The following is a 24,942-nucleotide window of genomic DNA, read 5'->3' on the forward strand; positions in this document are numbered from 1 at the left end:
AAAAGAAAAAAATGTATTCAAATGTAATTCCCACCAAAAGAAGTTATTGTGTGCATTATATTAAAATAAACTTGCCGGAGGCTAGGGGCTCACACCTGTAATCCTAGCTACTTGGGAAGCTGAGATCTGAGGATCATGGTTCAAGCCAGCCTGGGGAAGGAAAGTCTGTGAGACTCTTATCTCCCTCTAACCACCAAAAACCCAGAAGTTGAGGTATGGCTCAAGTGGTAGAGAACCAGCCTTAACAGGAAAAGCTATGGGACAGTACTCGGGCTCCTTGTTCAAGACCTAGGACCAGCAGAAAAATAAAAATTAGGGGCTGGGAAGATGGCTCAGTGGTAGAGCGCTTGCCTTGCATGCATGAGGCCCTGGGTTCAATTCCTCAGCACCACATAAGCAAAAAGAAAAAAACCGGAAGTGGAGCTGTGGCTCAAGTGGTAGAGCACTATCCTTGAGCTGAAGAGCTGAGGGACAGCGCCCAGGCCCAGAGTTCAGGCCCACGACTGGACCAAAAAAATAAAATAAAATAGCGGGGCGCTGGTGGCTCACGCCTGTAATCCTAGCTATTCAGGAGGCTGAGATCTGAGGATCGCGGTTCAAAGCCAGCCCGGGCAGGAGAGACCGTGAGACTCCTATCTCCAATAAACCACCAGAAAACCGGAAGTGGTGCTGTAGCTCAAGTGGTAGAGCGCTCGCCTTGAGCTGAAGAGCTGAGGGACAGCGCCCAGGCCCAGAGTTCAAGCCCCACGGCCGGCAAAAAAAAAAAAATAATAAAATAAAATAAAATAAATAAAAATTAAAATTAAACAATGAAAAACCCTAATATTTAAACATTTCATATTGACAAGATGAGTAGGATTAATATTTAAAAACCAATAGTTAAGCCAGGCACTGGTGGCTCATTCCTGTAATCCAAGCTACTCAGGAGGCTGAGATCTGAGGATCATGGTTCAAAGCCAGCCTGAGCAGAAAAGTCCCCATGAGACTCTTTTCTCCAATAAACTACTCAAAAGAACCAGAAGTGGCACTGTGGCTCAAGTGGTAGAGTGTTAGCCTTGAGCAAAAAGAGGCTCAGGGACAGTGCCTAGGCCCTGAGTTCAAGCCCCAGGACCAGCAAAATAAATAAATAAACAAATAAAATCAAAAGTTAATTATTGTCTTATACTGTAGTGCTACATAGAGAAAGATTTTTAAAAAATAATAATTATACCCACTTTTTTAAGTTTTAGCAAAGATTTAATTTTAGTATAACTAACACTGAAAAACTGCAATTCCTGGATCAGATCTTTTGTAAGGAGTCCATGGACACAGAGAAGAAAGGAAAGCTAAACAGATTTATTGAAGGAAAACCTAAGCAGAACTCACAGCCTGAGAATGGGGACAGTTCGGGTCTCTAGGAGAGTCCCATGACTCAGGACCACCAGACAGCCTGTGGGCCACCTTAGTCCGGGACCTAATCTGAGACTCCACACAGCCTGCACGGGCTCTCCAGGCATCCTTGGAACCTCTGGGCTTCCGTCAGCCCCCAGCTCCCACACAAGTTGTTTGGGGCTGATGAGCCACAATGGGATGGATGCCCAGAGCCCCACAAGTGCAGACTGATGAAGGCCACAATGCCGTGGTGTCTAGGGGCCTGCCTGCAGGACTGCTTCAATGCCCTATCAGGGGCGCAGAACTAAACCTCTATGGGAGGGGATCTTTGACCTGATTGACTAGCCAGGCTCTTTTCCTAGTCTTATTCCCCCCTCTGAAGAAATATGATATGCCAATTATTTAGGCATCCAAACACCCCAGAAAGTTCTTGAGCGTGAGTGGCAGAAGGAAGAAAAGTACGGAAGCCACAGCTGACCATACTTCCTGCGTGCTAAATCTCATAGCTGGTATGTTAGAGCAGGTAATTTTCGTCTAGGTCTTTATTATCTGAGACCACTAAGTGCATCCAATAACCACATTCGCCTTTGAAAACCGTGCCTGCCTCCTGCAAACACTATAGAAATGAACTGGAGAAGGAGGGCTTAGACGTAAACAGCCTACCTCAACCCAATTCACAAAAAATGACCCTGAACTTGGGTTGCTCAAATGTACGACCACCAACATAGCTTCATATTCTGGCAAAGACTTTTTTTTTCCCCAGTCCTGAGGCTTGAACTCAGGGCCTGAGCACTGTCCCTGGGCTTCTTTTGTTCAAGGCTAGCACTCTACCACTTGATCCACAGCATCTCTTCTGGCCTTTTCTGTATATGTGGTACTAAGGAATCAAACCCAGGGCTTCATGCATGTTAGGCAAGCACACTACCTCTAAGCCACATTCTCAGCCCCAAGATCATTTTTTTTTAACTTAAAAAAAAAAAAAAAAAAGTCTTAGAGAGTTTTAAGTCATTGTTAAGCCCCCTACACTTCAAACGGCAATAATGACTTGTTACCTCTAGAAATTACTTTCTGGATTTCATTGTTTAAGGCTGGTTTTTCCTCAACAACCAATTACTGCCATTACAAATGCATCTAAAAAAAAAAATCACTTAAGCCAAATTACAACTTGGGTGCTATAAACACCCAGCCATTAGATCTGAACAAGTGGCCTTGCACTTGCTTACCTGCAATTATTCTTGTAGCTGTTCCCACACTCCAATGGGTCCAGTTAAACATCTGCCTCCTACCAAAACACAGAACCAGTCAGCATTCCTACAAGTGGTAAAGCGACAACTAGTTCCCACGGGAATAAAAATCTCCCCTATCGCCTGGGAATAGAATCTCCAAAACACATTTCCAATGCCTTTCAAAGGAAATACAATTTCTAAGACTCATTTGTAAGATGTGAAAAAGTATTTCCCTTGGAAAAGGGATACATTTACCAACCAATGAGTATTCTCCTCTAAGAGCATTTCTGCATAAAAGCAACAGTACCTTGGGTGATGCACAGGTGGCCTGAAAGCTGCCAGAAGAGGTTGAAGAACTGCTAAAATCATCACTGTACAGCCCAGGTACGGGTGGTAACCTGCATGCTGAACAGAAACAGTTATTGTAACAATCTCAGTCTCTTAAACCCTTGATTTGAAACTAATATACAAGTCAGGCACTGGTGGCTCACGCCACCATCTTAGCCGCTCAGGAGGCTGAGATCTGAGGATTATGGTTTGAAGACAGCCCCAGGAAGGAAAGACCATGAGATTCTTATCTCCAATTAACCACCAGAAAACCAGAAGTAGTGCAGTGGCTCAAATAGTAGAGTGCTAGCCTTGAGCTGAAGAGCTCAGGGACAGTTCCCAAGTCCAGAGTTCAAGCCCCATGACCAACAACAACAACAACAAAATGATAGAGCACTAGCTGTGATCAAAAAAGCCAAGCAAGCTGGGCACTGGTGGCTCACACCTGTAATCCCAGCTACTCAGGAGGCTGAGATCTGAGGAACAAAATTCAAAGCCAGCCTGGGCAGTAAAGTCCTATCTCCAATTAACCACCACAAAACTGGAAGTGGCGCTGTGGTTAAGTGGTAGAGTGCTTGCCTTGAGCTGAAGAGTTGAGGGACAGTACCCAGGGCCAGAGTTCAAGCCAAGAATATAAGGCCCTGAGTTCAAACACCAGTATCAGAAGAAAAAAAAAGTGTACTTACCCAACTCCAACCTCCTCTATATAGAAAAGGCAAAACAAAGGCAACAGCGGTGAGCGCAGACGTGGTGAGCATGAGCAGCCGATGCACCTGCAAAGGGGTGAGACAGGGCGAGGACACGTGTAGCCCTAACTACACGGGAGCTGCTGTCAATAGCAAGGGGGGGTTCACTACACTCAGGTTTTCAGCTGACGACTGATCACAGTTCATGGCCAGTAAAAATTAAATGTGAGCCTACCATTAAAACATCCAGCTCATCGTTCCAAACCATTTCCTGAGAGCACCCTCGCAGAGCAGCAGGAAGGGCTATTCACACCCAGAGCCCACTTATTTGCCAGGTCTTGCATTTCCTCCCAAACACATTTACTCAGCTCTGCCACTAAGAACAGTGCTACCACCAGGGCCATGGAACAGCCAGGAAACAGCATGTACCATCGCCCCAAGAGCTGGCAATACAGATGAGCAGAGGAGTGAAAAGCAGATAAAGCATGAAAATCATTGTACCCATTGAGAGAATACGGAAATCAAGCAACCATGGCTCATGAATGTAATCCTAGCTACTCAAAGGGCTGAGGGCTGAAGAGCCTAGTTCAAAGGCAGCCTGGGCAAAAAAGTCTGGGAGACTCTTAGCTCTAATCAACCAGCAAAAAGCTAGCAGTGGAAGTGTGGTTCAAGTGGTAGAGTACCAGCCTTGGGCGGAAAAAGCCAAATGAGAGATCAAGGCCCTGAGTTTACGCCCTGGTACCAGCACAAAGAGGGAGAAAATATTGAGTGAAAATAGGCACTGTTAAATAATTATACCCTAGATAATTAGTGCAAGCCAAAACTATTTCAGGGAAAGAAAGAGGTATAGCTACCCTATATGTATCTAATATATGTATATATCTACCCATCTATCCACCTATCTATCTACATATCTATCTAAAGCTATAGACATCTCTATATATTATACAGCGATCTAAGCCACTATCATGCATATAGATATTATATGAATATATATATTTAGATATCAATATAGATATAGACATAGATATCTAGGTATAGATATAAATAGATCTAGATATAGATGTAAATAGATACCTATATATTGATATAGATATAAATATCTACTTATAGAAATACAGATCTATATATAAATAGATATAGATACATTTATGTATGGATATATAGAGATACATATATACACATATAACTACACAACATATATATCTATATACATATCTAGATATATATAGATACATATAGATAGCTATGTGTATATAGATATATACATTTAGATCTGTATATGTATGCAGATCAATATATGAATATAGAGAAATATAGCTCTCTATATAGACACATATATAGAGATGATACATACATACATATAAATCAATATATCCACAGGTGCATGAGCACGCGCATACACGCATACACACACACACACACACACACACACACACACACACACATACACAACACACCATATTTTTCATATTTGCAGTCCTGGAGATTGAACTTGGAGTTTCCGACTCTACCCCTTGAGCCATGCCCCCAAGGCATGTAGAGGATTTAGATGGAACATGACCAGCAGATCTTCCATCTTTCAGACTGGAGCAGGAGAGGGAGAAGGGCGTGTAGATGAAAGGCATTGAGCAGGAGAAGGGGTCATAAAAACAGACAGCCCTCCCAGCCAATGGGAGAAATGAAGGTAGATAATGGAGCTCAGGAAGTGTGAATGCTACTTCCTAATAAAGTCACAACTGTTCCACCGACACCATTTACTTCCTACAAACATCCTACATATCATCCTCATTCAACACATACCCACAGCCCTTCTGGTATATGAGTGCACATCTGTATTCCATGATGCAGGAAAGATAGCTAAGGTTGTTCTACTTTATAGACTCCCGCTTCGGTTTCCACTTGGAGACTGCCTTCCTGATCCATAGGGAAGGAAGATCATGGAAAAGAACACTTCCGGTTGCTCTTCCTTCTCACAGGCTGGGTTGATCCTGACTGAGGAGTTAGGGATGGTCCCTCGCTTACTGGCCCAGAGGACAAAGCAGTGCTCTGACACACAGTGCAGCCCACTGTGTCTTCAATCAGCTCTCCCAGCCTTCCTCCACCCACCTTCATTCACTGCAGTGGGTGAATGTTCTTCCTGCATCTTCCCCCACCCCACCACCACCACACCCCGACAAATACAGGTATACAGAAGGGGCGCTTGAGTCCTGTACATTACTAGATACACATGGCCCTAACCCAGTCTCCAGTGAAGCCTGCCTCTTCACAAACCTGTCTGTATTTAGACCTCCATGAACAATCTTGAGCCTGGTTGGGTGCCTATGGCTCACATCTATAATCCTAGCTATTCAGGAGGCTAAGATCTGAGGATTGTAGTTCAAATCCAGCGGGGTCAGGAAAGTCCATAAAGCTCTTATCTCCAATTAGCCACCAAAAAAGCTGAAGAGAGCTATGGCTCAAGCACTAAATCGCAAAAAAAAAAAAAAAAAAAAGCCAAACAAGAGCATGAGATTCAAGCATAAAAATAAATAAATAAAACCATAAAAGCAAAAGGCTTGTTTACTACAAAAAGGATCTGAAATCTATAAGAGCTTTAACCAGATATAACAACACAGGGGCTGGGAAGGTGGCTTAGTGGTGGGGCGCTTGCCTTGCATGCATGAGGCTCTGGGTTTGATTCCTCAGCACCACATAAGCAAAAAGAAAAAAAACGGAAGTGGCGCTGTGGCTCAAATGGTAGAGTGCTAGCCTTGAGCTGAAGAGCTGAGGGACAGCGCCCAAGCCCAGAGGTCAGGCCCCACAAGGGACCCAAAAAAAAAAAAAAAAAGAAAGAAAAGAAAAGAAATAACAACACAAGCAGACATCGTTCAGGTGAAAAAGTTCAAATAACACAGAAATTAAGTTTTCTCTCCTCACCTACCTGAAACCAAGCTGCTTCTCTGAGCAAGAAAGCTTTGGACCAAACAGACTTGAAAAATCGGGCAACCAATACACCTGTGCTAACTGTAGTCATCCAGGCCATACACATGAGCGCACCTACAAGTGAGAAGAGTAAATGGATTGACACCACAAATAAAGCTGCTTTCTCAATGACAAAATGACTCAGAAAACACAGCTGGCCAGCTATGCTGGGAATGACCTACATGTTCCTGAAGTACCACAACAGCTTCAGACTAGAGCCCTTCACCACGTGCATGGTAACCCTAAGTGCCCTAGATGAATTAGTCAAATTGAGCCTCCTCATGTCTGATTTCAAGAAACAATGAAAAACAGGCTCATGATCCCCAGATCCAACTCCTGACCAACTGGAGGACCTGGAGAATTAAATTGACCATAATTTTCTGTCCCCATCGTTTTGGGTTTTGACTGTAGGTGTTTGTTTTGTTTTTATTTTTGTTTCTGTCTTGAGAAAGGATCTCACTCTGTAGGCCTGGCTAACTTCAAACTCATCATTATCGTCTTGCTTTAGTTGGGATTAAAGGCATTCATCACCATGTGCGGCACACTAAAGCCATTTTCAAGCTTAACTGTGGCAATATGGAATCTATCAGCCAATGGGAGAAATGGATGACCCTGAAGAATGTAAAAATAATATATCAAATAATGAAAATTTGATGTTAGGGAAATGAACCCTAAGATATGTATTAAAATGTTTTTTTCTTTCAGGTGATTGTTTCTAACACATTTATAAGATTATTTCTTTGTTGCTTTGTATGTCCCTCCCCCATGGTATAACCACTGCTTTCACTGTATTTGAGGTTGGTATAATTTGTGGAGGGAAAGGGAAAAAACAAATTGTTTAAATAGGAATACAGGTGGATCCATTGCATCAATGAGACGTACAAGTCATTATGTGGAAAAACGAACTTTACAACTTTGGTGGGTGCGGGGGGGAGAAAATTGGTTGAGAGGGTAGAGGGAGGATGGGATGGGAAGGGAAGGGGAAACAAAGGAGGAGGCAACAATGCTTGATAAGAAATGTACTCATTATCTTGCCCATGCAATTGTAACCCCTTTGTACAGTATTTTCACAATAAAAATAAAAATAAAAAAATAATGAAAATTCCTCCCAAATATTAATGTTTTAAAATAGAATAGTTTATACCCCACTATTTCCCTACTTCTAAATCCCATCTTTTTAACCTTTGGCCAGCATTTCAGACTGAACCAAGTTTTACTGACAGAAGCAGAGCACATGAGAGCCTGTGTCCATGATACAAAAAAGCTCTTCCAGCTTTGTGTGGGTCCTCATTCAGATAACCAATCCCTAAGAACTGCACTAACCACCAGGGACAACCTCAGACACTGGAAACTTGATCGAGCCTTCACATAAAATTGTACTTGTGAAACCAAACTACTATCATCAATGAACATCAAGACCAAAGACAACTTTAAAAAAAAAATTAGCCTTTATTTTAAGAAAGTACAAAAAAAAATTAAGATCTCATAAAAGTTAAATAAATTAACCCAGAGCTATTTAATCCCAGCTATAGTTAGAAACAACTGCAATCAGGTGCCAGTGATTCAGGCCTGTAATCCTAGCTACTCAAGAGGCTGAGATCTGAGGATCACAGCTGGAAACCAGCCTGGAAAGAAACTTCCTCATGATTACATCTCCAAACCAATCAGCAAAAAGCAGGACTGAAAAGAGAGCTCAAGTGGTAGGACATCAGACTGCATAACAAGCAAGTCAAACCAAAAGCAAGATCAAGTTCAAATCCTGGTATCCTTAAAACAAATTTAAAAAATAAGGAAAAGAAAGAAAGAGAAAGAGAGGAAGGAAGGAAGGAAGGAAGGAAGGAAGGAAGGAAGGAAGGAAGGAAGGAAGGAAGGAAGGAAGGAAGGAAGGAAGGAAGGAGGGAAGGGAAGGAGGGAAGGGAAGGAGGGAAGGGAAGGAGGGAGGGAGAGAAGGGAAGGAAGGAGGGAGGGAGAGAGGGAGGGAGGAGAAAGGAAGAGAGGGAGGGAAACAACTGGGATATTATATTAAAACTACAGATGTGTCAAATGTCCCATTGCTGATTTCAATAAGAACCCAGTTTTAAAATGGCAGAATTAGACCTACTTTCTATTTTGAATAAACTTAGCAAACATTCCTATCTGCAAAGGTTAAACATATCAGATTTATGTTAACTTGTTTTTGTTTTTTTTTTGCTGAGAAGTGTCCCTAATACAGCCAACACTGAGTGAGAAACAAAGTTTAGTCCATAAAGTCATAATGCCAATAACCCCAGCCAAGTAACTCACCATGAGCCTTCAAGAGCGGTGAAGACCGAGAGCCTCCTACGTTCTTTGCAGACCCTGTCACATCATATTTTTCATATGTAATCAAGGGTTGCTTAGAGTGTTTAGAAATTTTACCTAAAGATGAGAAAGAAATATTACTTCCTCAGGGAGGAGGACTTAAGGGATGGGCATAGAATAGAAGAAAGATGTCTTACAGTAATGAAAAATAATTAAATACTAACAGTTATTGTTCATATACAAAAACAACACTATGATAGATGAAGGGGTCTGGCACCAGTGGCTCACACCTGTAATCCTCGCTATTCAGGAGGCTGAGATCTGAGGTGCTAAGCCAGCCCAGGCAGAAAATTCTGTGAGACACTTATCTCCAATAAAATACTCAGAAAAAGCCGGAAGTGATACTGTGGGTGAAGTGATAGACCGCTCACCTTGAACACAAAGAGGCTCACAGACAGTGTCCAGGCCCTGAGTTCAAGCCCCAGGACATAGTACCCTGGGACTGTACTTCACCAACAATAGAAAATGTAAAGCAAAGAATAGAAAGACAAAGCTTCTCCCGGTTCTGCCTACACCAAATTTGTACTCATCTTCCATCCTTACTCACCATGTTCAAAACAACTGCCTCTGTTCCCATAGTTGAGGGACACTGTCATCCCTTCCAGAGAGATGAGTTACCAAACACTATCCTTAATATTTCCTGCAGCTCCCCCAAAGCACCATTAGGTAAGCCCTTAAATCAGATCTAACTATTGCTACAAATGTGCATTGCAATATCCGCCCACGTGGTCTTCTAAATCCTAAAACCACCTTGGGCTCACTTAGAAGCTTGAGCAACAGCCCCATGCTAGTGCTCACACCTGCAATCCTGGCTCTTCAAGAGGATTGTGGTTTGAAGCTGGCCCAGGCAGGAAAGTTTGTTAGATTTGTATCTCCAATTAACCATCAAAAAGCCAGACCTGGAGCTGTGGCTCAAAAGGTAGAGTGCTAGCCCTTAAGTGAAAGAGCTAAAGGGCCCTGAGCTCAAGCCCTAGTACCTGCACAAAAGAAAGAACAAAAGGGAAGGAAGGAAGGAAGGAAGGAAGGAAGGAAGGAAGGAAGGAAGGAAGGAAGGAAGGAAGGAAGGAAGGAAGGAAGGAAGGAAGGAAGGAAGGAAGGGAGGGAGGGAGGGAGGGAGGGAGGGAGGGAGCGAGGGAGGGAGCGAGGGAGGGAGCGAGGGAGCGAGGGAGGGAGCGAGGGAGCAAGGGAGCAACAGTAAACCAGCACTGCTGCAGTGCAGCAGGAAGCATCCTTCTTGACAATCATGAATCAGTTGCTATCCATGGTGCCCTTTCCTGCCTCCCCAGAGGGTTACAGCTCCTCACCTCTAAGCGTCTCCTTTAAAAGGAGCAATTTCAGTGGTCCCTGAGAAAGAGATGATAAAGGAAAGGAAAGAAACACACATAGAAGTTTTTATCAGTGACTTACCATCACTGGATGCACCAGCTGCTAGAAAAATGTAGTAGCTTGCATTTAGATCAAACCTATTCTCCTCCCCAGGAAGGGTAATGTTTCTGCGGAAAGAACACTGGATAACACCATCCGTCAGCCCCCAGGCCATATCCTCTAGAAGCCTCTGCAAACACACAGATAGGACTTCTCAATGCTTTGCAAAGATGTGCTATGAGAGAGAGAGAGGGAGAGAGAGAGAGGGAGGGAGAGGGGGGAGAGAAAAAGAAAGAGAAAGAAAGAAAGAAAGAGAGAAAGAAAGAAAGAAAGAAAGAAAGAAAGAAAGAAAGAAAGAAAGAAAGAAAGAAAGAAAGAAAGAAAGAAAGAAAGAGAGGGAGGGAGAGAAAGAGAGAGGGAGAGAAAGAGATAGGGAGAGAAAGAAAAAGAAAGAAAGAAAGAAAGAAAGAAAGAAAGAAAGAAAGAAAGAAAGAAAGAAAGAAAGAAAGAAAGAAAGAAAGAAAGAGGAGGAGGAAGACAATGACAACAAGGAGGAGGAGGGGGGAGGAGGAGAGGGAGGAAGAGAGGAGGGGGAGGAGGGGGAGGAGGGGGAGGAGGGGGAGGAGGGGGAGGAGGGGAGGAGGAAGGAGAAGGAGAAAGGAGAAAGGAGAAAAGAGAAAGAAGGAGAAGAAGAAGAGGAGGAGGAGGAGGAGGAACTCATTCTAGCTAGTTCAAATTCTTTTCTTTTTGTTCCAGTACTAGGGCTTGAACTTCGGGGCTGGGTGCTGTTCCTTAGCTTTTTCACTCAAGGATAGCTATCTACCACTTGAGCCACAGATCCACTTCTGGCTTTCTACTGGTTAATTGATGATAAGTGTCATGGACTTTCTTGCCGAGCTGGCTTCAAACCATAATTCCTACATCTCAGCTTCCCAAGTAGCTAACATCTGGTCCAATTTCCTTCCTCTAAGGTGGGAGGTGAATGTTCTTGTCTCCATTTCCACTTTGAAGACTATAGGAAACATGCTCTTTCGGGTGATTAGTCTTTATCCCATTTGGCAAAAATATTATTTTTACTCTGTGCCAGAACTCCAAGGTTCCTCCACCCGAATGAGACACTCTGGCAAGTGTACTCACTCCATCTGGCCACCAGATACAAACACTCACTCTGAAGCAACAATTACCCAGCAATGCCTGAGCAGGCAGAAGTGGGGAGAATTCCAAGCCAGTGGAGCAATAAGCCCATGAGAAAGCTACACACAGCTGTGAAGCCACACCTCACTGGTTGTAGTAGGGAGAGCTACTGCCCACTTGGAGCTCGTCTATTTGTCATCCATCTGGACCACAACCACTTCATCAACAGCCATGGTCCACATATGGCACAGACACCATCAAAAGATACAAGTCAGCTGCCAGTGACATCAATCTTGATCATGTATCCCTCATCCTCACCAGCCAAGAAATCCTTCTCACTAAACTAAGCCTCTTCTTCAACACCTGTCAGGTCTGAGGCTGGTGGCTCACAAGTATAATCCTAGCTACTCAAGAGGCTGAGGATCAAGGTTTTAGGCCAGTCTAGTTAGCCCAAGAGACTCTGTCTCTGAAATAACCAGCAAAAAGCTGGACTAGAGGTATGGCTCAGGTGATAGAGTACCAACCAAGCTAGCAAGGCACATGAGCACTAAGCCCTGAGTTCAAACTCTAGTACTGCCAACAGTGAAAAGAAACAAGAAACCTGTCTCTCTCTCTAAAAGATTGTGGAAGACTTGGAAAAAATTATTATAAGTGAAGTAATCCAGGCCCAAAGAAACATAGGTCCCGTGGTCTCTCTTATTTGCAATAACTGGTATATGTCTAGGACAAGCAGAAGAGGTCAAAAGCTATGTACATATGACCATATAAGATAATGCTAAGTGAAATGAACCCTAACATATGGACACAAGAGGTTTTATCTTTGTTGCTGTTGTTTTTAATATACTTATAATGTAGTATGTGGGGTTTTTTTTGTTTCTTTTTTATGTTGTTCCCCCATGGTATAACCCCTGTTTTCACTGTATTTGATTTCTATGCCTTGCATCTTGTATATACATTTTTCTAATTTGGGGAGGGGAAGGGAAATAACAAAATGCTGAAATAAGGATACAGAATGACCCATTGTAACAATGAGATATACATGACACTATGTTGAAAATGAACTTTATAACTGTGGGGGTGGGGGGAGGAGTTGGAGCGGTGAGGAGGGAAGGCATGTTAGGGGAAAAACAAAGGAGGGGGTAACAACGCTCCATAGGAAATGTACTCATTACCTAGCTCCTGTAACTGTAACCCCTCTGTACAGCATTTTTACAATAAAAATATACACAAAAAATAAATAAATAAAAAGATTTTGGAAAGGGACTAAGACTCCAACTGTGCTAACAAACCATGAAGTACTCTCTGGCACTGCTGCCATCTGTGGGAGGAAAAGAAGTGGGAGTTGAGGCTCTGGGCACAGGGCAGGCAGGGGGAGGTGGCTGGCGTGATTCACTCACCCGGCTGTCCATCACAGGGTGGCTCCGCCCTGTCAAATGGGCAGGTTGTATGCGCACAGTCTGATCTTCATGAATACAGATGTAAGCATCATCATTACCCTGAAAAACATTTGCAAATGAGAAAGGCTTAAACAAATTTCAGCATTTTTTTTGAAGAGTCCCTAATAAAAGACCGAAGATCCAGAATATACAAAGAGCTCAAGAAAGTAAGTCTTCCACAAACCAATGGCCCAATTAATAAATGGGCAAAGAAGCTAAATAGAGATATCTCACAAGAAGTAAAAATGGCCAATAAACACAGGAGGAACTGCTCAATAGCTCTGGCCATAAAGGAAATATGAATTTAAAAAAAGTCCATCTCACCCCAGTAAGACTGGTCATCATCAAAAATGCAAACAACAACAAATGTTGGCAGGATGTGGGGGAAAGGAACACTAATGCACTATTGGTGGGAATGTAAACGGGTACAACCACGTTGAAAGCCACTTTGTAATTTCCTCAAAAAACTAAACATAGAACTACCCTGTGAGCCAGTGTTACCATTCTTGAGCTTTTTTTTTAATCCCAAAAAATTTACAAATCAGGATACACTGTCCAATCATGTCCATTTCTACACTACTCAGCAGTGTCTCATTTTTAAAAGGGGAGTCTCCCTATGTTACACAGACTGACTGATCCCAAACTTCTGGGCTTAAAAAATGAAATCCTCAGCCGGGCACCAGTGGCTCACGCCTGTAATCCTAGCTACTGAGGAGGCTGAGATCTGAGGATCGAGGTTCAAAGCCAGCCTGGGAAAGAAAGTTCATGAAACTCTTATCTCCAATAAACCACCAGAAAACAGGAAGTGGCACTGTAGCTCAAGTGGTAGAGCGCTCGCCTTGAGCTGAAGAGCTGAGGGACAGCGCCCAGGCCCAGAGTTCAAGCCCCATGACCGACAAAAGGAAAAAAAGAAATCCTCTTGCATACATAGGTGCTCGTGGCCCATGCGTATAATTCTAGCTACCTGAGGATCACAGTTTGAAGCCTAAAGTAAAATTGCGGCTCAAGTGGTAGAGTACTAGCCCTGATAAGAAAAAAATAAAAGTGCCGGGCGCTGGTGGCTCACGCCTGTAATCCTAGCTACTCAGGAGGCTGAGATCTGAGGATCGCGGTTCAAAGCCAGCCCGGGCAGGAGAAACCGTGAGACTCCTATCTCCAATAAACCACCAGAAAACCGGAAGTGGCGCTGTAGCTCAAGTGGTAGAGCGCTCGCCTTGAGCTGAAGAGCTGAGGGACAGCGCCCAGGCCCAGAGTTCAAGCCCCACGACCGACAAAAAAAAATAAAATAAAATAAAATAAAAAATAAATAAAAGCTCAAGAACCGCAGTTGAAGCCCCAGAACTGACACACAAACACACACACAAACACACACACACACACACACACACACACACACACACACACACACACACAAAAGGAAAAAAGAAAAGAAATCCTCTTGTCTCAAGCTCACCAGCAACAGAACTATAGATACATTATCACACCAGCTCTAGTCACTAACTTCTTCTTTTCTTTTTTTGTCTGTCGTGGGGCTTGAATTTTGGGCTTGGGCGCTGTCCCTCAGCTCTTCAGCTCAAGGCGAGTGCTCTACTGCTTGAGCTACAGCACCACTTCTGGTTTTCTAGTGGTTTATTGGAGGTAAGAGTCTCACGGACTTTCCTGCCTGGGCTGGCTTTGAACTGTGATCCTCAGATCTCAGCCTACGGAGTTGCTAGGATTACAGGCATGAGCCACCAGCACCCGGCTTCACTAACTGCTTAAACAAGGTCAAGACTACCCTATTAGAATCAGTTGCGCTATGAATCCCAACACTTCCCATTCAAAGACTAGCCTGGACTCCATAGTGATACCCATCTCAAAAATCCAATATGAAATTCTAACATATTTCTCTAGTTCCTGACTGAAGTTTATTTCAAAATATTCCACTTTTCTTGCCATAGTCTGGGGTTTGAACTAAGGGACCTTGCACCCATATCTTACTATTGAGCCATGCCTCCAGCTTGGCTTTTTTGCTGGAGGCATGGCCAAGGTAGTAGAATGCCAATCTTGAGTGAACAAAGCTAAAGTGAGAGCAAAAGGCCCTGAGTTCAAACCCCAGAAATAGCACTAAAAAGAAAAAAGAAAAAAAGGAAAGATATATTGAAAATTCAGCCGGGCACCAATGCCTCATGCCTGTCATCCTAGCTACTCAGGAGGCTGAGATCTGAGGATCAGAGTTCAAAGTCAGCCCAGGGAGGAAAATCCATGAGACGCTTATCTCCAATTAACCACCAGAAAACCAGAAGTGTGGCTGAGAGGCAGTGCCCGGGCCCTGAGTTCAAGTCTCATGACCAACAACAACAACACAAAGAACGTAGAGGGAAGATGCATGGCCATTCCCTCAACTTCAGTGATGAAGTCTAATATCAGAACAATTGCTCTCATTAATTTACAAGCCAAGTTTTAAAAGGGTAATTATATACCTAACCAGTATTTATAATACTAGATCACTTCAGAATTTGAACTTAGATTTGTATACTCGAAAAATAGAGGTCATAAAAAAAAACTCTACAATTTTAAAACTAACAACCCAAAATAGAAATAACCACTTGAAAAATATATTTTGAAGATGGTTCGTTTCTGCCAATTTAGGCAAACAGGTGTACAGATTATTTTAATCATTCAACAGGATCACTCCGTAAATCAACTGCACCTGCACAATTAAGCCTCTTTTATAAATATTTTTTGATGAATACTATACTAGAAACAGATCTAATTTCTAAGTAAGATAAATATATCCTAAATTTGAGATAAATGCTTTTGTGCCTTTTTTTTTACCTACAATTTAGCCAAAAATAACAGGTCTACCTGTGAGCTAAGCACCATACTCAACCCAACAACAATATCCTTTCCTCTTGCTCAGATTTTATGTAGCCAGCAAAAGGATATTAAAGCATGGATTTCAGCTTAAAGTAACCACAATAAGTTGCTTAGAATGTATATCTTTAGATATATATGAATATGTTTAGATATATGTATGTATATATATATATTTAGATACATGTAAATAAATGCTATATCCCAAAAATAAACCTTAATAAAACTGTGCTTATCCAACAACACTTTTTAATCCTTTTGGATTCATCTTCAGAATTTGATCCAATTTGATCCAATTTAGCCAATTGACAGAATACTATTCCCATAACAAGTATTACCTTCCCTTTCAGTATTGCTTTGTGGTCAGTCACATTGGATTTTTTTAATTTATTGTTATTATAAATGTGGTGTACAAAGGTATTACAGTTACATGTGTCAGGCAATGAGTACATTTCCTTTCGTGCAGTATTTTCCCACGTGGATTTTTTTTAACCCAGCTTCATTATTCACATGACATAAGAAATCACCAGCCAGGCACCAGTGGCTCATACCTGTAATCTTATCTACCCAAGAGGCTGAAATCTGAGGATGGTAGTTCAAAGACAGCCTGAACAGGAAAGCCCAAAAACCTTAGAAGCAGAGAGCTGTAGTCCAAGTGGTAGAGTGGCAGCCTTGAGCAAAAATGCTAAGAGACAGCACCAAGGCTTTGAGTTCAGCCCCAGTACTGGCACGGAAAAATAAAAAGAAACACCAAACAACTCATTTTGGAAGACCTGAAAATACTTTCCAAAATAAGCTGGTAATCCTTACAAAGAGGAACTAAGGGAAATGTTTTACAACAATCATAGCATTATTTCCTGTAAAAATGTATACAGATTTCTCATAAAAGCAACTTTGAAGGGGAAAGCCTCAAAAGGTCTTCTTTTTGAAAGCACATGGTAGAACCTGTACCATGTAGATTGAAGTCTTTGTTTCATGAAAGATAATAGCAGTGCATTCTACAGCTGTATAGTAAACTGCCTATGTCATTCCTATACACTGGACTGCCATCTTCCTCAAAAGAAAACTTAAAGCTGTCTTTAAGTATTGTGGAATACTTGTGACAGGTGCATCACAACCAGGTGATTTGAGTGCATTGTAGAAAAAGCACTGGTTCTTCTATCATGACCATCTTTTTTCTTTACTTTCTTTTCTTTCTGAAATATGGGTTTCCTGAAGAAGTAGTGTTCAATTTAAATTCTGCTATCAAGAACATTCTTACCCTGGCACCAGTGGCTCACACCTGTAACCTTAGCTACTCAGGAGGCTGAGATCTGAGGACAGCACTTGGAACCAGCCTGGGTAGGAAAGTCTGTGAGATTCTTATCTCCAATTAACTTCCAGAAAACCAGAAGTGGTGATGTGGCTTAAGGTGGCAGAATGCTACCCTTGAGCAAAAGAATCTCAGGGACAGTACCCAGGCCCTAAATTCAAGTCCCAGGACTGGCAATAAAAAAGAAAAGAAAAGAAAAGAATGTACTCCTTACCTGGCTTATATAACTGTAACCCCTACTACATCACCTATATAATAACAATTTTTAAATGCATAAAAAAAATTAAAAAGCATTGCAAACATGATTATTTTATACACAGCAATTTTTTTGTTTTGTTATTGGATTCGTTATTTTCTCATCATGCCAGTACTAGAGCTTGAACCAGAGCCTAGGTGCTATCCCCTAGCTTTTTTTTGCTCAAGGCTAGCCCTCTACCACTTGAGCCACACCTCCACTCTCAGCATTTTGCTGGTTAATTTGACATAAGAATCACTCAGATTTATCTTCCCAACCTAGCCTTAAACTGCAGTCCTCAGATCTCAGTCTCCTGAGTAGCTAGGATTACAGGCATAAGCCACCAGTCCCCAGCCACACTAATACTTTTACCTTTGCTTCTGTGCTTTATCATGAAGAGAGACACATAAGCATAAAGTGGCAAATCTACCAAAAATAAAATTATCTTCCCAACTGTCTTTAAGACAATCTGGGGGCTGGGAAGATGGCTCGCTGGTAAAGCGCTTGCCTTGCATGCATGAGGCCCTGGGTTCGATTCCTCAGCACCACATAAGCAAAAAAGAAAAAAGCCAGAAGTGGCACTGTAGCTCAAGTGGTAGAGCGCTAGCCTTGAGCTGAAGAGCTGAGGGACAGCGCCCAGGCCCAGAGTTCAGGCCCCACGACCGGACCCAAAAAAAAAAAGACAGTCTGTTCTTAGAAGCACATAATTGCCCGACTGTTAAAAAACAATGAAACATAGCCATTTAACTTTGCATCGGTTCTGTACTGGTCTCTCCTTTCCCATCCCACCCTTCAGTATGAGACTCTGACTTTGAAGAAATAACTCATCTATTACAGACAACAGCTCACTCTTGTGAGTCTCTAACCATTACCAGTTATGCAAGTGAGAGGTACAAACCATCCATCGGTCATGAGAAAGTGCGAAGGATAAGTAGCCTTCACTGGGACCACTCATTTCAACCAGAACCGACTGGTCGTGCCTGGTGAAGGACAAGAAGATACAGGCAGGCTCATCCGCTGGATTGCAGTTCAAAGGACTCCTAATACAGAACTTCTTGTTCCCACAGTCTGAGGCATTGAACTAGAAAAATGACAGGGGTGGGGGAAGTCTTAATTATCCAATAAGCAGTTCATTGCCAATGACAGATGAGCCACAACCTTCAAGAATGGGTTGTAATGAGAAAAATCTGTTCATAATAGGCATTCAAACAAGGGAAACAAAGAAACCAAAGACACATGCCAAATTAAAGCTGGTCAGGGCAGTATTTATGTTGTGGGCTTTTAAACTTAATTAATGGCAATTAAATTATGGAAAACTAGTTAGCCTGTAACAGTGAAAGAACATTCAGATTCCTTGAATAGACCATACATTTTACCTTCTGTTCCAGAGCAAACTTTCTGGTACATTTTGAGAAGTTTCTTAGTAAACATGTCCATATTACAATTTTTACCTAAATAGGCACCCTTGAGTTTTCAGCAATAGGATTTTGAAAAGTAAGCAAATGAATCTAAAAAGCAAGTTTTCAAAAAGAAATGTTTCTCATTACCTGACCTGTGTAACTGTAACCCGTCTGTACATCACCTTTACAATAAAAGTTTTAAAACATAAAAATAAATAAAAAGTTTTTAGATTTAGAACTTAATCATCACCACTAATATTTAGGCTCAAATGTAATGCTGAAGTCATACAAGAAAAAGTTACCCCAATATAGACCACCCTTTCAAATAATAGTAATAATTTAGCAGTGAAGGAGTAGCAAAGATTAAAAATGATTTAATCCAGAGCTGCTTGTTAGAGTATCTGAGAAAAAGGGTCTTACTATGAACTTTTGAGCTTTGAACAATGAGCTTTAAATTATGAGCCCACTGAGAAGTGCAGCTAAGTGATAGAGTGCTTGCCTAGTAAGCGTGAGGCTCTGAGTCCAAACCTCATTACTGTCCTTTTTTTTTTTTTAAGTATTGGTTCTGCAATTTGGCAGAACAATAAGCAGGCCTGTTAGAACAGTGCATTTCAGAAGAGAGCTAGAGATTGTGTAACTCCATGTAATGGGGATATAAAGATTAATCATCGTAAGATGAAGAGAGCAAGGGGCAGGACATTTCACTTAGTATCTGCTCTCCTCTTTGCCTCTATCATATCAGCCAAATGCCTTCACCTTAACGACACAGGAAGAAACCTGCACAAAGCAGACTCCAAGGCCTATTGAGCACTACAATCCTATGACTCTGAACCAATCTTCCTGTAACTAAAGATTATGCCTTTGGGGCTGGGAATGTGGCTTACTGGTAGAGCGCTTGTCTAGCATGCATGAAGCCCTGGGTTTGATTCCCCAGTATCACATAAACAGAAAAAGCCAGAAGTGGAACTGTGACTCAAGTGGTAGAGAGCTAGCCTTGAGCAAAAGAAGTTCAGGGACAGTGCCCAGGACCTGAGTTCAAGCCCCAGGACTGGCAAAAAAAATGTAGAAGGAAAACAAAACTAATGTGACAGGATAAAGTATTTTACTTAGTCTTATTCATGTGAACAAAGAGATATATAAGGACAATAAAAAGGAAGAAAAGAAAAATAATGTTTCTGAGAATTCTCTATTAAGTGCAAGGAACGGCTGAAAAACTGACATTCATGATTTTGTGTACCTCAGTGACACTGAAAGCTAGATATTATTGTTTCTCATTCTTTTTTTTGTCGGTCATGGGGCTTGAACTCTGGGCCTGGGCGCTGTCCCTCAGCTCTTTAGCTCAAGGCGAGCACTCTACCACTTGAACTACAGCGCCACTTCCAGTTTTCTAGTGGTTTATTGGAGATAGGAGTCTCACGCTCTTTCCTGCCCAGGCTGGCTTTGAACCACGATTCTCAGATCTCAGCCTCCTCAGTAGCTAGGTTTGCAGGCGTGAGCCACCGGCGCCCGGATGTTTCTCATTCTTTTTCTCACAAAAAACGGAGCCTGAAACTGGAGTCATTTTCCAAAGACCCACAGTAAGCAGACAAATCAGTACTTAGCCCCAGGTTTGCTTCTCCTCCACTAATAAGAGATTTAAACCATTCATATTTCTGAATTCGGAAGCCTACTTGATTAGCATCTCCTTTGGCAAAATGCTTCATCCCATGATTTTGCACATGCCTTATCTGTTTCAAGGTACTTTTAAATACTGATTCCTTTGTATTATAGGGCCTACAAGGAATTCTAGCTCATAAGCTTGCTGGGATTTTCTGGAGCTTAGTACATAGAATTCTTACTACCCAGAGAGTGGGCCATAGAACAGATATTTAATATATGGGACCCAAACACTTGCTATAACAACCCAAACAGCTCCCTCTTACTGAGTAATTTGCAAAGAAGGCATAGAACCACCATTTCCAAGAAAGCTGCTATTTCACACTGCATTTGGTATAAATAAATAAATGAATGAATGAATACATGAATGAATAAATGTTACTCACTGGTTTGGTTAAGTGGGAAACTGGGGGAGATGTTGACAATGGCATTCTGGTGGCTTCAGGTGTCGTAAAAGGAAGTGCATTCGGTTGCGAAATTACGTCACTAGGAATCTTCACCCAGTAGATTTTATACTTCTCAACAACTGTGACTCTGAAATGCAATACCAATAAAATTAGACAACACCCTGTCTGTGGTCCATTGTACTCAAATCAAAATTTGTAATCCTGTAATCCTAAGTACTTAGGAGGCTGGGATCTGAGGAGTATGGTTCAAAGCCAGCCCGGGCAGGAAAGTTCGTGAAACTCTTACCTCTAATTTTACCACCAAAATGCCAGAAGTGGGGCTGTGGCTCAAATGGTAGAGTCCCCATCTTGAGTGAAAAAACTAAGGGACAATACCCAGGCCTTGAATTCGAGTCCCATTATTCGTACAGAGAGAGCGAGAGACAGAGACAGAGAGACAGAGAGACAGAGACAGAGAGAATTTTAAAGGGAAAAAGGGGAATGAACTAGGAACATACAACTTTCATAAGACAAATCTGCAAGGAGTCTTTTACCCCATCACTAGATAAACTTAGTTTCTCTCCCTCTGTCCTTCTCAGTTCTTACTTGTCTGTCCTTTGGGCATATTAACAACAGCCACAGTTGTTAATCCAGCCTCAGGGAGTCAAGCACACAGATTTCTGCTCCCTGACACATAAGGAACATTTAACTCATCATTTCATCATGTACTATTCATACTCCCTCGAAGGGGAGGTGTACCACATGGAAAACTAAAAGAAGCTGAACGAGCAACCTTCCAGCAATCACAGACAGCATACTGCACCCAACACAGAGGTCCAAAGCCGTGCGTGACACATGTGCGGGAGGAGGGGAGCCTTCGTACCAAGTTAAGGAGGAAATGAAGACCTCAAAGGAGAGCCATTTATCCCTTGAAACTAAGCTTCTTATACCACTCAGCAATTTTTACATGGTTTTAAGATATTCCATTTCCTTTCGCATAGAAAACCAGGGTGAAAGTATTAATTCAAGTCTTCTGAGTCTCATAATTCATGTTTACTTTTCTGGCCATCTAGAATATAAGTTGTAACACTGGAAAACAAAATCATCCTCATTTCAGGGTGATCTCTCATTCTCATACTAAAGTAGAAACAAAGCTGGCACCCATGGCTCAAATCAGTAATCCTAGCTACTCTGAGAGTCACTGTTTGAAGCCAACCCAGGCAGATAAATCTCAGATTCTTATCTCTAATTACCCACCAAAATGCTAGACTTAGAGCTGTGGCTCAAGTGGTAGAGCACTAGCCCTGAATACAGAAGCTTCAGGATGGCACTGTGGCCGAGAGACCAAGCCCCAATACCAGCACACACACACACACACACACACACACACACACACACACACACACACACACACACACACACACACACACACACACACACACACACACACACACACACACACACACACTCATTCTTTTTTTTTTTTTTTTGGTTGGTTATGGGGCTTGAACTCAGGGCCTGGGTACTCTCCCTGAGCTCTTTTGCTCAATGCTAGCATGTCATCACGTTGAGCCACAGCACCACTTCTGGTTTTCTGGTGGTTTATTTGACATAAGAGTCTCACAGACTTTCCCGCCCAGTCTGGCTTTGAACTACAATCCTCAGATATCAGCCTCCTAAGTAGTGAGGATTACAAGGGTGAGCCATATGCACCCATCCTGGAATAAATATTTTAAAGAATATTACTCCATACATCAGCTATACAAGTATTAACTGGTGGCTCTTACGAGTATCAAATTAGTACAATATTTCATTCATCCCACAAATGTCTACTAAGGCCTATTAATTACTAAATCCTTCCAGGTTTAGTGGCACATGGCTGGAAAGCTAATACTCAGGAAGCTGAGGCAGGAGGATCTTAAACTTGGGGCCTATTCAAGCTATTAGCAAGAACTCACTTTTTAAAAAAAATCCTTTAGGGGCTGGGAAGGTGGCTCAGTGGTAGAGTGCTTGTCTTGCATGCATGAGGCCCTGGGTTCGATTCCCCAGCACCACATAAGCAAAAAGAAAAAAGCCAGAAGTGGTGCTGTGGCTCAAGTGGCAGAGCGCTAGCCTTGAGCTGAAGAGCTGAGGAACAGCGCCCAGGCCCAGAGTTCAGGCCCCACAACCGGACCCAAAAAAAATAAAATAAAATCCTTTATTGTTATGATGGTGTCACTACTATCCCAAAACTCTCTTATACAGTTGACTAGCATAGAAACTAGAACAATCCATTATGGTTTGATTATATTGATTAGAAAGATGTCAATTCTTCTACTCACAGAAACTGTACATGATTCGGGGCACTGCTTGGAGCATTCCAATAGACTCGCATTTCTGTTTTCTTGGATGAACTTCTGTGGCTCACAGCTGATTCCTGAAATAAAATGCAGAGGAACTACTGTTTCATCATCCAACAGCCCACCACCATGGCTTTGCAATGTAATTATCATTCCTTGGCAATCTGGTGAACACTCAATACATTCACACGGATCAGTTGACAACATATTGCTAGTTTGCTCCATGAACAAATTAGTCTTCTGATATTTCAGAACTGAAGAGAGTCATGGATATTGAATGGGTTGTTACAGAGACTGTGAGTAGGGACATGAGGGAAAAACAGAAGGAGAGAGAGGGAAGGGGTGACTTGTCCAAAAAGAAATGTATTCTTGGGGCTGGGTAGAGTATTCTTGGGCAGTGGTAGAGTGCTTGCCTTGCATGCATGAGGCCCTGGGTTCGATTCCTCAGCACCACATAAGCAGAAAAAGCTGGAAGTGGTGCTGTGGCTCAAGTGGTAGAGTGCTAGTCTTGAGCTGAAGAGCTGAGGGACAGTGCTCAGGCCCAGGGTTCAGGCACCATGACTGGCAAAAAAAAAAAAGAAATGTATTCTTTTTTTTTTTTTTTGTCGGCCGTGGGGCTTGAACTCTGGGTCTGGGCGCTGTCCCTCAGCTCTTCAGCTCAAGGCGAGTGCTCTACCACTTGAGCTACAGCACCACTTCCGGTTTTCTGGTGGTTTATTGGAGATAGGAGTCTCACGGTCTCTCCTGCCCGGGCTGGCTTTGAACCGAGATCCTCAGATCTCAGCCTCCTGAGTAACTAGGATTACAGGCGTGAGCCACCAGCGCCCGGCAAGAAATGTATGTAACTGTAATCCCTCTGTATATTGCCTTTATATTAACAATAAATAATCATTTATACAAATGCATCTTATACATTTATATGTGTAAACATTATATATATATTTTACATATAAATGAATAAATATATATAATAGCCTGATCTTTTGCCACACTATCAATGTCCCTCCAACTAATAAACACAAATAAAATGCAAAGGATTCTTCCATTTTAAAAACTGGAAAGAATACATATTTTAGAATACAGCTATAAATACATATTTTAGAATTCCTTACTTTTTTTGGGGGGGGGGGGGTCCAGTCGTGGGGCCTGAACTCTGGGCCTGGGCACTGTCCCTCAGCTCTTCAGCTCAAGGCTAGCGCTCTACCACTTGAGCCACAGTGCCACTTCAGGCTTTTTTCTTTTTTTTTTTTAATGTGGTGCTGAGGAATCGAACCCAGTGCCTCATGCATGCAAGGCAAGTACTCTACCACTGAGCCACCTTCCCAGCCCTAGAATTCCTTACTCTTAAACAAGCTTGTTTCCCATTTTATTTTTAGAAACTTGTTTCTTTTCTTTTCCTCTCTGATGACTCTAAGTTGCTCTGTGGTAGAACACTAGGCCTAGTACTTGCTAGGCAAGGGCTGTACCCCTGGAGCCATGCCATAGAACTTTTCATCTGTGTTGAGATAGTCTCAAAACCTAAGCCACCCTAGTGTCTGGGATAACAGGTATGAGCTGCCACACATTGTTTTCATACTTTTTTTTTTGGTCAGCCCTGGAGCTTGAACTCTGGGCCTGGGCGCTGTCCCTCAGCTCTTCAGCTCAAGGCAAGCACTCTACCACTTGAGCCACAGCGCCACTTCCAGTTTTCTGACTGGTTTACTGGAGATAAGAGTCTCATGGACTTTTCCTGCCTGGGCTGGCTTTAAACCTCGATCCTCAGATCTCAGCCTCCTGAGTAGCTAGGATTACAGGCTTGAGCCACCAGCACCTGGCCTGTTTTCACACATTCTTTAAAACCTTGTTTAAGGATTCTGCCCTCTTAGAAACTCTGCTTGTGGCTCTCTTCTCCATGCTTTTCACTCACCTG

General features: G+C 42.4%; 1 protein-coding gene across 1 annotated transcript in view; it reads right to left on the reverse strand.

Moving 5' to 3' along the window:
* The window catches only part of Frrs1 (ferric chelate reductase 1), a 40,726-nt gene that overhangs the window by 2,335 nt on the left and 13,449 nt on the right, over positions 1–24,942 (reverse strand). Inside the window, exons 4-13 of the mRNA XM_070007322.1 lie at positions 23,016–23,110; positions 20,695–20,842; positions 18,151–18,333; positions 12,811–12,909; positions 10,322–10,469; positions 8,858–8,971; positions 6,534–6,649; positions 3,611–3,697; positions 2,905–3,002; positions 2,595–2,653 (exon numbers count right to left, since the gene is read on the reverse strand). Coding sequence (XP_069863423.1) covers positions 2,595–2,653; positions 2,905–3,002; positions 3,611–3,697; positions 6,534–6,649; positions 8,858–8,971; positions 10,322–10,469; positions 12,811–12,909; positions 18,151–18,333; positions 20,695–20,842; positions 23,016–23,110 — 1,147 coding nt within the window. The remainder of the gene's footprint in view (positions 1–2,594; positions 2,654–2,904; positions 3,003–3,610; positions 3,698–6,533; positions 6,650–8,857; positions 8,972–10,321; positions 10,470–12,810; positions 12,910–18,150; positions 18,334–20,694; positions 20,843–23,015; positions 23,111–24,942) is intronic.

The sequence above is a fragment of the Dipodomys merriami genome, unplaced genomic scaffold, assembly GCF_024711535.1.
Source record: "Dipodomys merriami isolate MVZ:Mamm:240054 unplaced genomic scaffold, mDipMer1.0.p SCAF_7, whole genome shotgun sequence".
In the NCBI taxonomy this organism is placed as follows: Eukaryota; Metazoa; Chordata; class Mammalia; order Rodentia; family Heteromyidae; genus Dipodomys; species Dipodomys merriami.